Below are 13,489 nucleotides of genomic sequence, written 5' to 3' on the forward strand. Positions count from 1 at the left end.
GTTTTCTATGGCTTCTTCCAAAACACTTTGCATCTCATGCCTTGTGGCCAATAACTCCTGAGGAATAAACCTAAGGTTAAGAACTAACTTTGGAACTAGCTTTAGAACTAGCTTTGGAGACTGATAACATTGGTTACATAACACTGATAACAAAATCCGAACCCTCTGGAGTTTGTTGTGTAGCTGCAGAAATGTCTGTTTCTCTCCTCGCATGGTGTCAATGTCCTGGCGAAGTTGGGAGTTGGTCGATACCATGCTGCTGTACTTGCTTTGAGTCTGGTGGACATACAGTATTTAGTTCATTTATATGAGTGGTGTCCTTATATTAATACTAAGGAACATTCTTTATGAATATAATACACTTCACAGAGGTTCATGCCAGCAAAAGTGACTCAATTCTGATTGCTGTTGGTTTAGTTAACCAAAACACTAAACCAACAGCAATCAGAATTGAGTCACTTTTGCTGGCATGAACCTCTGTGGATCACTCGATTGATCTGTAACTGGAAAATATTGTAATTTCCAAACTGAAAGTCACTAAACAGGCATGGCCGAAGAGCAACCAACACTGAAATCTGTAATCCTTTCCACTCCATTACTGTGTTCCACTCACCAGCACAGGAACAAATGTCCCTGTCTGATGTGCTGGTGAAAGATTTGCGGAGCAAAACCATGTTAGAATATCAAGCTATTGGCTGTGTTTTGCTTCACTCTGCCATTGCAGAAGTTACAATTCTAAATGGAGCCTTATAGCATGTACTATTACACTGTAGATAGTCGAGTACCATGTCAAAATGATTGTTTCCTGACACTTTGAGACCTGAGACTTTTCTGTAACTACATTAATGTATGTTTACTGTGTTTCAGTGTTCACTTTAATGTAAGGTGTACATTGATAATAATCATATCCTAGCAGCAAATTGAATCTTCTGAGTTTTGGCTCAGGCAGGAAAGGGAGTCTTTCGTCATTTTGAAGTTCTATGGTACTTCAAGACTTCCGTGTCTTGAAATACCACAAGTAAGGATATTGTAAAAAATAAATCAAAGCTAAAACTTGAACAAAAGATTAAGACATTACCTCTGATTACTGTGGGTAGAAAATTGTATACGTAGTATAATAGATTACTTTAATGTACCTGCGTATTTGTAATCAACACATTTGTCAAGATCACCAGTGGTTTAACAGCTGGAGTAGCCATTAGCAAGCCATTTCCTGTCTTTGAGTCATTCTGAACCTGAAGAACCGCTGGCATGTTGTGCACATTGTGGGTTGGGTAAGCTGACCTTAATGGACAAGCTCTAGACAGAATAATGCAATTTTAGGATTTATTAACTGAGTCAATGACTGAGTGAATCCCTCCTTTTCAGTTTTCATGATATAAAGGTCATGTTGTTTTACAGCTGTATGCATGTTTGTGGACATTCGTCTGTTATAATTCAGTTTACACATTAATACATATACAGTATATCTGTGTGTACAGTATAGAACACTATGCTCTTTCATGTCATACAAAAACAATCCTAAGAAGAATGTCAACAATCAATATTTAATGTCACCATATCCCCATCTAACAATGATAGGTTGTGTACAGGGATGTAAACAGGGGTTAGTGAGAGGCCTGGCTGAGACCAACTGGAGCACAGCCAGTAGGATGAGTGTTAGCTAGCTTAGCTGAGAAAGATCAGAGCCAGTCTCAGCAGGGCTACCTGTCTTGGCTGAGACATAGACTAAGACAAGAGTAGAGCCAGTCTCAGTAGGGTCAGTATGAGCCAAATTGGCTGAGACAGACTAGATCAGAGCAAGTTTCAGTAGGGAATGTGTTAGCTTGACTGAGACGTAGACCAGAGAAGGCACAGGCTGAAGGTGACAAAAGGAAGCCAGTGTAACATAAAGACCTAGATGAAATATGAGGAAGTTAGATTTTCAAGGTATAAGGAGTGAACGTGAATGTGTATACCAGGACAGACTAGGAAACCAATAATAAAAGACTATGTTTCATACAAATACAAAAGATAGGGCCCTGTTGTTGATTTATAAATGAATAGAAACAATTGCCAACCTTTTCCAATCGTGTGGTCAGTCTTTGAATGTTTCTAGTGAGGTTGTCCTTTGAAGCTGACCCTCTTCTTTCCTTGTCGAGCTTCTTCTGAGTATCCCAGATCTGAAAAAGGCCAGAAGAATACCTAACCAGTGACACGCCTACTAATCACTGTTTGACTGGAAAAGAAGCAAGAACACAACACAAATTAATTTCACCAACGAGATTCAGTCTTTCTAATCTGGACAGATTAAGTCTCTCTATGTCACTCAAACTCTGTTAGTGGCAAGACGGGTAAAGGGTCAACTTCTTGGGGAAGAGGCGGGGAAAGGTAATGGCCAATTAGATTAGGTAAACAGCAGGGACTGTTATAGATGGCTTTTCACACCGACGACAGGCCCTGACGGCAGCTGGAGCATACTAATCCAACTAACACTGATCTGGCCTGTTTGAGGGGCTACTTTGTTCTTGATGATCCCGTGTTTGGAGCTAGATCAACTGCCTGATGAACATGCTGGAACCAAAATGGAATTTAGACAAGAGGATTAATTTTTCACCAAGCGGGCTGATTGATTTTCACTTCACTCAATAACTAATAATTAGGTTTGAGATGAAATCTTGTGTTGATTGACTAATGTGTTGTCTCCAGAATTAGCATACTAATGCATTGCTTATGTTTATGGGGGACAATATACAGTTATGTCACTGTAGTCCACTACCAAGTGAATTGTATTCATTCCTACTATGGACTGCAGAAACAGGAGTCAGTTGTTCATCCACATAGAGTGGATTTGTGGGCTGTGATAGGAAACTATCATTTGAGGAACATCCCACAAATTCATTCAGGTGGATGGTTAAAGAACAAATTAAGCAGTGGCTCCCCTTGATCAGATCATCATGATCTCAGCCTTTGGTTGGAGAAAAAATCAAGCACCAAATGAAGAGGGCAGGAGAGCAGGTAACACATCATAACAGAAAGCATGAAGAGACTCAGGGTGTGTTCCGACACACCCTCCTGCCAGGGCAAAGTTACGACCAAATGTTAAAGTGACAGAATCAACAAGAAGTGTCCTTGGGGGAACGCCATGTGTGATCATGACTGTACTGTCCACTGTTATTGCATTTTCACTGGCACGAACGGTACAATTATGGTTCTGGGAGACCTATCATTACCTTCTAATTCACTCTGTCATAGTAAACAGAGTGTGAACCTGGGAGATTTCCATTTTCATGTCTAAACAGATTAACCCTAATATCATCCCCATGAGCACAGAATGATTGGTTTAAAATTTGCTCAACAAGATGTTATTAATAAAAAGCACATGACTAAGTTGACAACCACACAAACGCAAATCAGACACGCTCACTTTGGCATTATCATTCTCTCATTCCTGAAAACACGATTCATCCTGATGTGTTTCGAGTCCTATATTTCGACTTCAAACAACAAAAACTCTCAACACGTACAGGAGATAACCACAATGTGTTTCTGTTAATAAAGTCAGTCAAAGGACAACCCAAACTAGGACCTCTTTCTCCAAGCATGCTAGGTCGTCCTTCTCTTGGGCCATAAGGTCTTCAATGCCATCACTCTGCAGGTGCTTGTCACGTATGGCCTGGGTCATGGGATTGACCCTCTTGGTGGAGTCAGGCAGCAGCCCAGTTAACGAGCTCAGAAGGTCCTCCTGCTCTGCACTCAGGGAGCCAATCAGCAGCCTAGAAAAGAGAATCCAGAGAAACAACCTAAACAAGTTCCCCCGAGAGCGCTTCTGTCAGAGGAACATAAGAAAAGCAGCTGGAAAAACACCTTTTTGAACGTCTCCACCATGGAAAAGGTTAAACAATCTATCTGTGATGGGTGCTACACCCCCCTGGTTGCATCAAGGGAGGAGGATGGTCGTTGTGGCATCACATAAATCAGCCGTCTGGGTACCAGTGTTAGCATGCAGACACCCAGGCCTTGAATTAGAAGCAGCAGGCAGCGGTGGAAGCAGTCTTAACACCATAGTTGTTTTGGAGGCTACATTAATCAGACTCGCTTGGCAGGCTCACTTTGGGGTCAATGTCACACTTGCATTAGGATTCCACAAAGGGAAGCTCCCACGGTACATAAAGTCAAACAGCAGCACCCCAGCACTCACCTTATATGCACCACACAGAAGAAACGACTGTACTTCAAAGGGACTTGCGAGCACAGGCGTAAATGACTGTGATTATTGGTTTGGATGTTAAAGAGTCCAGTTGTGTGGATGTGGAGGCTGGTGCCTTACCTCTGTCTGCGTATGTTCTCCCGGGACTCCCTCTCCTGAGCTTTCCGAGCAGCTTGCAGGTGGAGGTGGGTCCGCTGCAGGGCTAGGAGCTCGCTCTCACCTGCACATGCACAGAGCAGCCACACATATGTCTCAGGACATCGTTGGCTCACAGCAATCCCTGTCTTTAGAACTGGAGCAGAGACAACACTGTTCACCTTGGGACGTTAGGGCCTCACATTCAATTTAGAAAAAGAGAGAGAGAGAGAATGGGGGAATATATTTCACAAGTATCTCAACATTCTCACTGACAAACAAGTATTTTCCTACATTTGGTGAAGCATTCAATTTACTTAAAATGCAGAACAGCATACATATTATGTTGTTTCTAATTCAAGGTCTTCAGTCTTCCACTAAGACGACTCACATTGACTGATCTTGATTTTAATTCCATTACAAGTGGACGGTCCACAATGACAAATAAAAGTGAAAGAGTTCCCAGGCTGAGACGAGGACTGAAGAGGGTTTGACAGGGACATCTGTTGGTGTCCTGGAGGGCTGAGCCACAGGTGGTTCCATGAGAGCACTGGCAGAGCCAGCCACACTTTCAGGACACAGTCAGGACTCATTACAGGGGGGTAACAGGCTGGATCAGATCATAGTACCCAGTTCAAGAGGGCACACAGAGAAAAGAGTACATCTCAGGGCTTAAAGGATTTGTCCTCTATTTCTGAAATAATCTTATTTGATGTAGATTTGCCCTTGTTTAGGCATGTTATTGAAAATAAATTGAAGCAGAAAAGGAATTGAGTGCAGTCATGAGGGTTGACACAGTACTAATCAATCATACGCATGGCGGTGCTTTATAGTCATCTTCAGTATGCTAAACCAATCTGTTTAATCTCATTATACATCTTTGCTCTGTCTTCAGCAAACAAACCTTGGACTATCTGAAGGTCTTGATAAAAACAAAGCACTTATATGGCCTATTATGTTGCTATGGAACATGGACAGTATACATTTGTATTATCTGCAATATGAGTGGGGATTTGTCTTTCTAGCCAAGGAGACCAAGTTGAGCCCTTCATTTTGCTCTTATTAGCCACGGTATCAAAACGTCATTACTCACAAACCACATACAACCATCCAATATGACCTGTGCTGAACACATTGTGTACATATGGAACGAGCACCATCGCTTGAGACAGTGAGTGGGAACGTCTAACCTTTTTCTTCATACTCCAAGCCAGTAAGACATGTACTGTACCTTCATGATCACTGCCAGCCTTGCTTTTATCCCACCTGGAACCGCAGTTCCCAGGCTTCTTTGACGAACCTTTGACACAAAAGGAACACACCCAAAGGATTTAGCAGGCTCTGTCCTTTGATTCTGATTTAAACTAATTGAGGACAGTATTAAAACTAGAAGTCATAGACCTAATAAAGCTAAAGTATTATCCACCCACCAGAAGACACCAAATTTTCCTTCTTAAAACAAAAAAAGTGGGAGCATGTTTACCAATTATGAGTTCTTTGATTAAAGTCACTGGGATTTGAACATAAATATTGTGAAATTGAGGATTACAAGCTTATGGGTAATTTTTGGGATGCATTGCTCATTCTGATAAACGCATTGCCTGAATTTGAATTAATGAACCCAACACAAGAACCTGTTTAATTGAAACCATGAATCATGTTGTTCCCAGTCAATGTATGGTATTGAGCCATCTGCAGTTCTCATGTTGACATTGAGAGCCTCCAATGAGATCATTGAGTGTAATTTTAACTGAAAAGTTATATGTTATCACTGTTATTCTTCGAGCATACATTGCCAGGACAACATACAGTTTCCAACATAAAAAAAAGCAACTTGACCCTTCTTTAATTTCCAACATTTCTCATTGTAAAATCATTTCATAAATAGAAAATTCCCAGAATCTTCTACAACAATGCAATGAAACACAACATACCTGTTCCGGTAGAATTGTATTTTCTCAAATCTTTAGTCTTGACCATGTTTCTTCTTAGTTATAAGTGGTTCTCTCAGAAGACTCTTGATCACCCAGCTCCTGCAGTCAGAGGAATCTCCACAGCCGTCTCCATGCAGCCAAAGTTTGAGACATGGACTCATAGATACAAGATAAGACTTTCAACACATCAGCTGTGCATCTCCCTCCTTAGATATCTAGAATAAACACACAGACGCCCAAGATAACCAGGAGAAGAGAGACATCATATTTTATTGGACATAAAGTTTAAACAAAGGAGTGGCTTTAAAAAGCCAAACATAAAGACAGCAACAGTCAATATACTTCAAGTGAAATAGAATGACTGCCAAGTCAGAGAAGCAGTGTGAGGTCCTGTGCAGTAAAGGGGTCAGGAGAACCACCATGCCTCAGAGGGCTCCCCTTGCTGCCCCCTACTCCCCTATAGAAGGTCTGGTGCCAAGGACTTTAGAAGACTTCCATCTGTGTAGTGTAGTGTGAATAGACAGCAAAACAGGTTGGGAAGAGCAAGCTGTTTATGTAACTGAAGTCAGGGCAAGAACATGGTGACCTGCCTCTGGGTGAACTGGATCATCTTAAGGAATATGATTTTTTTGTTTGATTTAAGAGCTTTAGAAGTTTCTCTTTTATTAGATTACTGTACTTTGGTCAGAACTGGGGACCTGTCGTATATTCTTTAAGAGTAGAAAAACATGTTTGCGGGGACTCAAGTGTATCAGGTAACCACCAAGTTGGGCAGTCCGTAGATAATGTAGTTGTAGGCTGAGAGCGGGGGAAGCTTGCGGTGCGGTGGGTCGTCCAAGCTCTCAGCTCTTCTTGAGTCAGAACCCACATGTGAAACAGCATCTGCAAAGGACAGAGCCACAGTGGAGGAGCATGAGGGAATGACCATACATCATGTACAGTACTTTATTTACTTGCAAAAAAAGTCTAATAAAGCACGTATAGGCACAGACCGCACACATAGGCTGAACAGGGTCGGCAACCACAGCACTGAAAAAGAAAAGTATTAAAGAATACCATTTGATGCAGGAGTAGCTTTCCCATCTTGGTCTATGCTCTGAACTTCTCCTTTCCTCAGGGCATGGACAGCCTGGCCAGATGTTAGTCCTACCCTCAGGAGATCTACGACACACACACACACACACTTTGCATTATTATTATTCCAGGTGTGTATGCATGTGTGTGTGTGTGTGTGTGTGTACAGCACACGTCTGCATACAGACAGTCTATTTAACACCCACTGTCCATGATGGCATCCATGTTGCAAGCATTTCTCTGGAGGCTGCTATGCCACTGGTTTAGGGTGACACAGCGGACCCCACTTAGACTCAGCAGCAGGACTGTCTCCAGGGGTTTCTCCAAGACCATGTGTCTTTCACTGGGAGAACACAGGAGGCCAACAAGGAAGCACAGAAAGATAGATGAGCGCTTGAGGCACAGGAATAGGTTACTCCTGACAAACATTCTGAACGAGGCTTCATGGTTTGATTTGTGTTTAGGGATTTATCCTGTGGTAACAACTGAGTTAAGTACCTGGCAGGCTTTGTGCATGAGGGACATTACTAATTCAATAAATGGTAGAAAGTGGACCCGTTATGTTACCTCTTGCTCACGTCAAGCTTGGATTGACGGAGCATGCTGGCGCTATTCTGGACCAGGTCAAAGATGAGGGCCATCTGGCATTCTGGTAATAGAACAGCAAATCCCCCCAAAAATGAATTTTGTCTTTCTCTTGATATGTTTGCATGCAAGTTCAACAAGTTACTTAAAAAGTGAATGGGTACACCCGAAAAGTTATGGCAAAGAAAAATTGCTGATTAACACTAAGTACATTTTTCCGAAAAGAGCATCAATGTATCCCAGCTAATAATTGAAGCAGCCACTGGGGCTTGAGAGCATGCAGAGTACGATAAGTCATCCTGCCCTGTCATCTCTCTCTGAGGCCAAATCTGCCATCGCCTGCTAAGACCCAGTTGCTTCTGGCATGGTGATTGAGTGTGCTGGCTTGTTAGGGACTAACAGCTGTTATGCAGACTATAGTGTCATACATACTATAGTTAGCAGTGCTAACACTCAGCTAGCGGGCGGTGTGATTGTCAAGCCCAAGGCTATGCGTAAGGTCAGCTTGACTTCCTGTCAATCAGATCAAATAAATCCAGCATCACTCAACCCTTACTTCCTTTGTTTTTCTGTGGGTCAGAAAACCCAAAAAAATCGAGCTAAGCTGCCAGCAACAGCCCTGAAAAGCATTTGAAAGGTGTGAAAAGTTGAAAGGCGGTTTGTGGCGTGTGATCATTTATTTAAGGAATGTTATAAAAGCACATCTAATAAATGAATGGAGACAGCAGTCTGTAACAAGAGGGCAGAGTCTCCTTGTCCCTAAAATACAAGGGTCTGTGATATACGCAAAATAAATCTAAACACTGAAAAGCTTAGGTAATAAATAACAGTTCACTAATCAGTTTAACAAAGTTCTGCAATGAGGACAGCGCTTTTCCCCCCAAAATGTTTTGTTGTCCAAAGTGACCTTACAAAATAACCTACAGTCTCCTGTGTATTTTAAATCTGTGTGCATTGTTTACATGACACTCAGTGTCCAAGAAAGGTGTTTGTCAATGGAAATGCCAGTCTAAAAAGCATTGACAGGTCACAGGTGGTGGTCTGTCAGAAGCAGACACAATGACAGGCTGGAACAGAACAGGCAGTGGGGCTGTCTGCTCGCTGGTTCAATACAGAATCAATATAATTTGACACCTTATTCCCCTGTGCCTGCAGTGTAATTATTAATTAATTATCTTTAACAAGGGACGTGACATATTTTAATGACTGTGATTAATATGATCCAACTCACAGCACTTAATTATGTGAAGTAGTGAAAACTTTGACTACATATTGCAATTTACTCCTTTCAATCTCTGATTCAATTCTGCAAGAGCCTTGTTAAACTTTTGATTTTTTTTGCCACTAATTAAATCACATTGATTTCACATTGCTGTGGGTTCCTCTAAATTTAACGGCTCAGGGAATTAAAGATTGATGTGTTTAAAGAGATTAACTCTCCTGCTCCATTTACTGCTTACATAAGAGCCACACAGCCTTGTTTATAAATGTAATCATTCATCCTCACCATTTGACTCCAAAAAACTGCTTTAGATGAATAAATCGTGTTGCCATTATATATTGTTATCATTTATCATCAAAGCGGTTCAGATTTTGATGTACCATTTCAGATCGTTTTTACTGATGGTTCTCGTCAGTAGTAAACCGTTTCAAATTAGAACAAGTTGTTTTCTTTCCTTTTTTGTTGCTTTTTTGAGTAATGTATGTTGCGCCAGAACTCATGAGGAGGCATATTTCTAACTTCAGCTAACGAAGAAGAATAGGTACATGTGTCAGGTGAAGTTGTTTATCACTGGAAAAGGTCTGAGATTGTGTGTTTTGGATTTGAATCAGAAGTCTTGGGCAACATAGGTTCTGGACTGCTCTGCAAAAGGTCTTGAGATTGTGTGTTTTGGATTGCTCTTTAAAAGTCTTGAGCTCATCATAGGTCCTGGACTGCTCTAAAGGGTTGGACTGTGGCTCGAGATACCGCAAGACTGCAGCTTGTGTGTTCTGGATTACCGCAAAGACTGTGGCTTGTGTTCAGAAGGGTTTTATTACTTTTATTACTTATCATGTTGTTTTTATTGATTTTATGTAAAGTACTTTGAGCTGCAATACTTCTTTTTTTCTCTTCTAGGGTCGTGCAATTTTTCTGAGAATCAGTCTGCATACCAATAGGTATTTGATAGAGGTAAGAATACTGTACTTTGTGTGTTGCCAAAACAAACCATGAGGCCATGAGAAAAGGAAGAAGTCAGATCTAGTACCAGATAAGTTGAGGGCGGCCAGCGTGGCAGGAGGGATGTTGGCCAGGAAGCGCTCCATTCCATGGAAGATGAAAGCACTGCCGCTTGTCAGCAGCTGTTCCACCTCGGCAACACTGACACACAAGCAGAACAGTTAGTATACTAGTTTGTGCAAACACATAGCTAAATCCCTCAGGTTACAGTGCAATATCAGCCTTGGTCTCAGCAGTAACCATGCAAAACACGATAGTACAGCACTATGTTATAAGGATAACATTGTTACCCTTATATACTGTTGCATTGGATCTCAGTGATTTGATATATGTGCTTAATTGTAAAGTTTATAACCCTTGACACTTGGCCTGGCCTCTGACCTGGGTGTGCATTCCCCCCCCATGAAGCCCTCCCAGAGGGGTGTGAACTGCTGGCTGTGGGCCTCCAGAGTCCTCTTCATCCTCTCAGACAGGCTAGCACCCTCTGTGACCCAGAGTTGAAAAAACACAAAATCAGTTCCAGTTCGTCAACAACAAGGCTGTCTTATTATAAAAGCACCTATTAATAGAAACCCTCAGTGTGTTTTTATCATCACTGGAGTTGGGTAGACGCCACTATGGAGGGAGCACAGTAAACGATGCTAAGGAAGGAGGAGGGGAACAGATACGAAGGGTAGTTGGACTTGCCAAGGACACACGCCAGTTTTGCCAAACAGAACATTAATCACTGTTCTACCCTCCCCTGGCTGAGCTTGGAAGGACTCTGCTGGATGCACCAAGCCCCAGCAGAGCTGCTCATACAGACACCTACAGTCCATGGATAACAGGGTAAAGGCCATTAAGCTTAATAAGTCATTTGTTGAGGTACATTTTCATGCTCATTAAACCAGAGATACCAAGGGATAATAAATGGGATGAAAAATTGTTATCTTTTGATATCCTTCTACCCAATTTAAGGCCCCTCTTTATGGCCTGTATTCTGGGATGTCACGGTGTGTAGTAACATGCCCATCAGCGCAAGATCATAAAGATAACAAGATGGAACACTCAGAACAGAGCTTATTGTCAGAACCCTTCAGTGGAAAATGGAATCTGCAGTTTTTATAAAACGTTCAATCTTTTTAGCCCAAGAAACACACTTTCTGTTTAACGGATAACATATTTGTGAAATTACAAATGATGGTGATAGCTAAGAGAGATCACATTCACGTACCAAGTTCTCCTTCGTCATAAGGGTCGATGATATCTTAAAAGGTGCATTAGGGAGAACATTTCAAAAGGGCACATTTCCAAATGTGTAGCGAAACACAAGTGATGACATTGTTTAATGTTGATGAATGAAAGGATACATTTGATCTTGTGTGTGTCAACCGGATGGGTGTTCGGAGGCAACACACGATTTACAGGCACCTGGGGAACAAGATTCTTTTCATGACAAAAAAAAAATGACAGCCAAATATATGCCTAAAGCTAGAAAAGGTACAGTATTTTAACATCAACAATTTAGCCAATAAGAGCTCAAAAGAGAGGGTGAGAGAGAAAGAGAACGAAGGAGAGAGAGGAAGGATTGAGAGAGAGAATCTTTCCAGTGCTGACTCCAGGTAATAGTTTTGTGCCTGTATCTGACAGGTCCAGATTAATTGACTGAATTTACCACTTTGATGGCTTTGCTTTGATCTCCTTTTCCCTTGGCTCCCTTTCCACCTTTGGTCTCCTTTTTATTGTCACTTTCAACTGTAACAAACAGGATACAGAATTAATACAGAAAGCAGTTGTCTGGAAAGATAAATGACACTGCATTTTGACTGTGTGCCCCCCACACCACCCACTCCCCCAACAAGTTAACTTTGTGGTTTATTCGCATAGCCAATGACATTTGGCATCATTGATTGTGGATCACAAACAATTAATTGCCCAGCAGCCCTTACCATTAGGCTTAACATAAATAACCCCTCATAAATTACCCCTCAGTACTTTCAAAGAACATAGGCATTTTCTTCCTAAAAGCAGGGTTTGTCTTGTAAGCTCCCCTTGATCTGGGGGCACGTTTCATGAAAAATACTGCGCAGAATAACAAATAGTAATTTCCAAAATTGGCTTTAGGCTATCCATTTTCTTGACACAATGGTAAACTACAGATGTCAAAATGATGCTAATGTGGCTCCGAGGTGACGGTAGATATTCAGTTTGGTTTGATCCTCAACGATACAACGGACCCTCTCTCCTTACACCATGTGTATGACCACATTAATAACACAGCATACTGTACACACACACACACACACTAATACACACCCTCCAGAATCAGTGCAGATGTCTCTGCTAACCTTTGTAACATCCGCTGGCATTATGCAAATGACTCAACCTTTTAAAAAGGTAGACAAGCTGCCTGAACATTAGGCTCAAATACAAGATTCTCCATCTTCATTGTCTCTGCATTACAATCTCTGCATGTGCAGAAAATACCACATTCATTATTTAAAAGACCAGGAATTTGTAGATTTTTTTGTTTATTTCATTTTGAAATACAAGAGCTTGGCAGGATGTACTGTAGAATATCCTGGTCTCTTGATAAAATCTAAAATGAATTCAACATTTAAATTATTATACGGTTTTACTTCTATTATGTAAGAGTGGCAGTACACTTTATTTAGGAAAATATCTATGGATGGTTGTATATTACATGCAACTACTGTTTTTCCCATATTGATTCAGTGGATTTTCAGATTCTGCAGTCCACTGGGGTTTACAGTACAGTATACAATGGTGACGCCTAGCAACAGACCATAGAGACAGGAAAGCAAGCAAGATGGCTCTCGATTATAAAACTGTAACGGCCTGTCATGCATGCCTCTCTCTCTCAACATCATTTTCATTAAACAATGTCCCTTGTTTATTTCCAACCAATAGACGTAACATTTTGGTAAAGGGCTTTTTTTGACTTTTAAATTATATTTTATTAGATTATACTAAAATGGGAGCGCGTGTGTGCAGTCCAGGGTTTCCTGCAGCACTATGCAGCTAAGGCAGCCAACTAAGCAACACACAAACTGCTGCCTTAACTACTTTGTCAATTTTTGTTGTTGATTTTTTAAATTTGCAATATACACCATTTTACTCTGTCCTGTTTTCTCCCTTTCATTCCAAACCGTGACCAACACTAGTCTCCCTTCTCTGCAGAACGCATTAGTGTAGGCATTAGTCTATCGCACAAACAGTAGGGGTGCTGTTGTTAGTAGACAGCCTTCATCCCCTTTTACATATGACATTGTCTGTGTTCAATTAAGCAGATGTGAAGATTAGAAGGAATTAAAGGTGGATTTAACATTTGAAATACAGCAGTTGTGTCAT

At 41.3% G+C, this 13,489-nt stretch overlaps 1 protein-coding gene across 1 annotated transcript in view; it reads right to left on the reverse strand.

Annotated features, from left to right (window-relative positions):
• Positions 1-6,530: 6,530 nt before the first annotated feature.
• LOC124474191 (cilia- and flagella-associated protein 46) overlaps positions 6,531-13,489 on the reverse strand; it is a 35,081-nt gene continuing 28,122 nt past the window's right edge. The window contains exons 52-60 of the mRNA XM_047030131.1: positions 11,793-11,872; positions 11,488-11,548; positions 11,352-11,384; positions 10,520-10,622; positions 10,167-10,279; positions 7,900-7,981; positions 7,539-7,675; positions 7,315-7,419; positions 6,531-7,140 (exon numbers count right to left, since the gene is read on the reverse strand). Of these exons, the coding sequence (XP_046886087.1) occupies positions 7,010-7,140; positions 7,315-7,419; positions 7,539-7,675; positions 7,900-7,981; positions 10,167-10,279; positions 10,520-10,622; positions 11,352-11,384; positions 11,488-11,548; positions 11,793-11,872 (845 nt within the window). The 3' untranslated portion in view covers positions 6,531-7,009. The remainder of the gene's footprint in view (positions 7,141-7,314; positions 7,420-7,538; positions 7,676-7,899; positions 7,982-10,166; positions 10,280-10,519; positions 10,623-11,351; positions 11,385-11,487; positions 11,549-11,792; positions 11,873-13,489) is intronic.

Source organism: Hypomesus transpacificus, chromosome 11, assembly GCF_021917145.1.
Source record: "Hypomesus transpacificus isolate Combined female chromosome 11, fHypTra1, whole genome shotgun sequence".
Lineage (NCBI taxonomy): Eukaryota > Metazoa > Chordata > Actinopteri > Osmeriformes > Osmeridae > Hypomesus > Hypomesus transpacificus.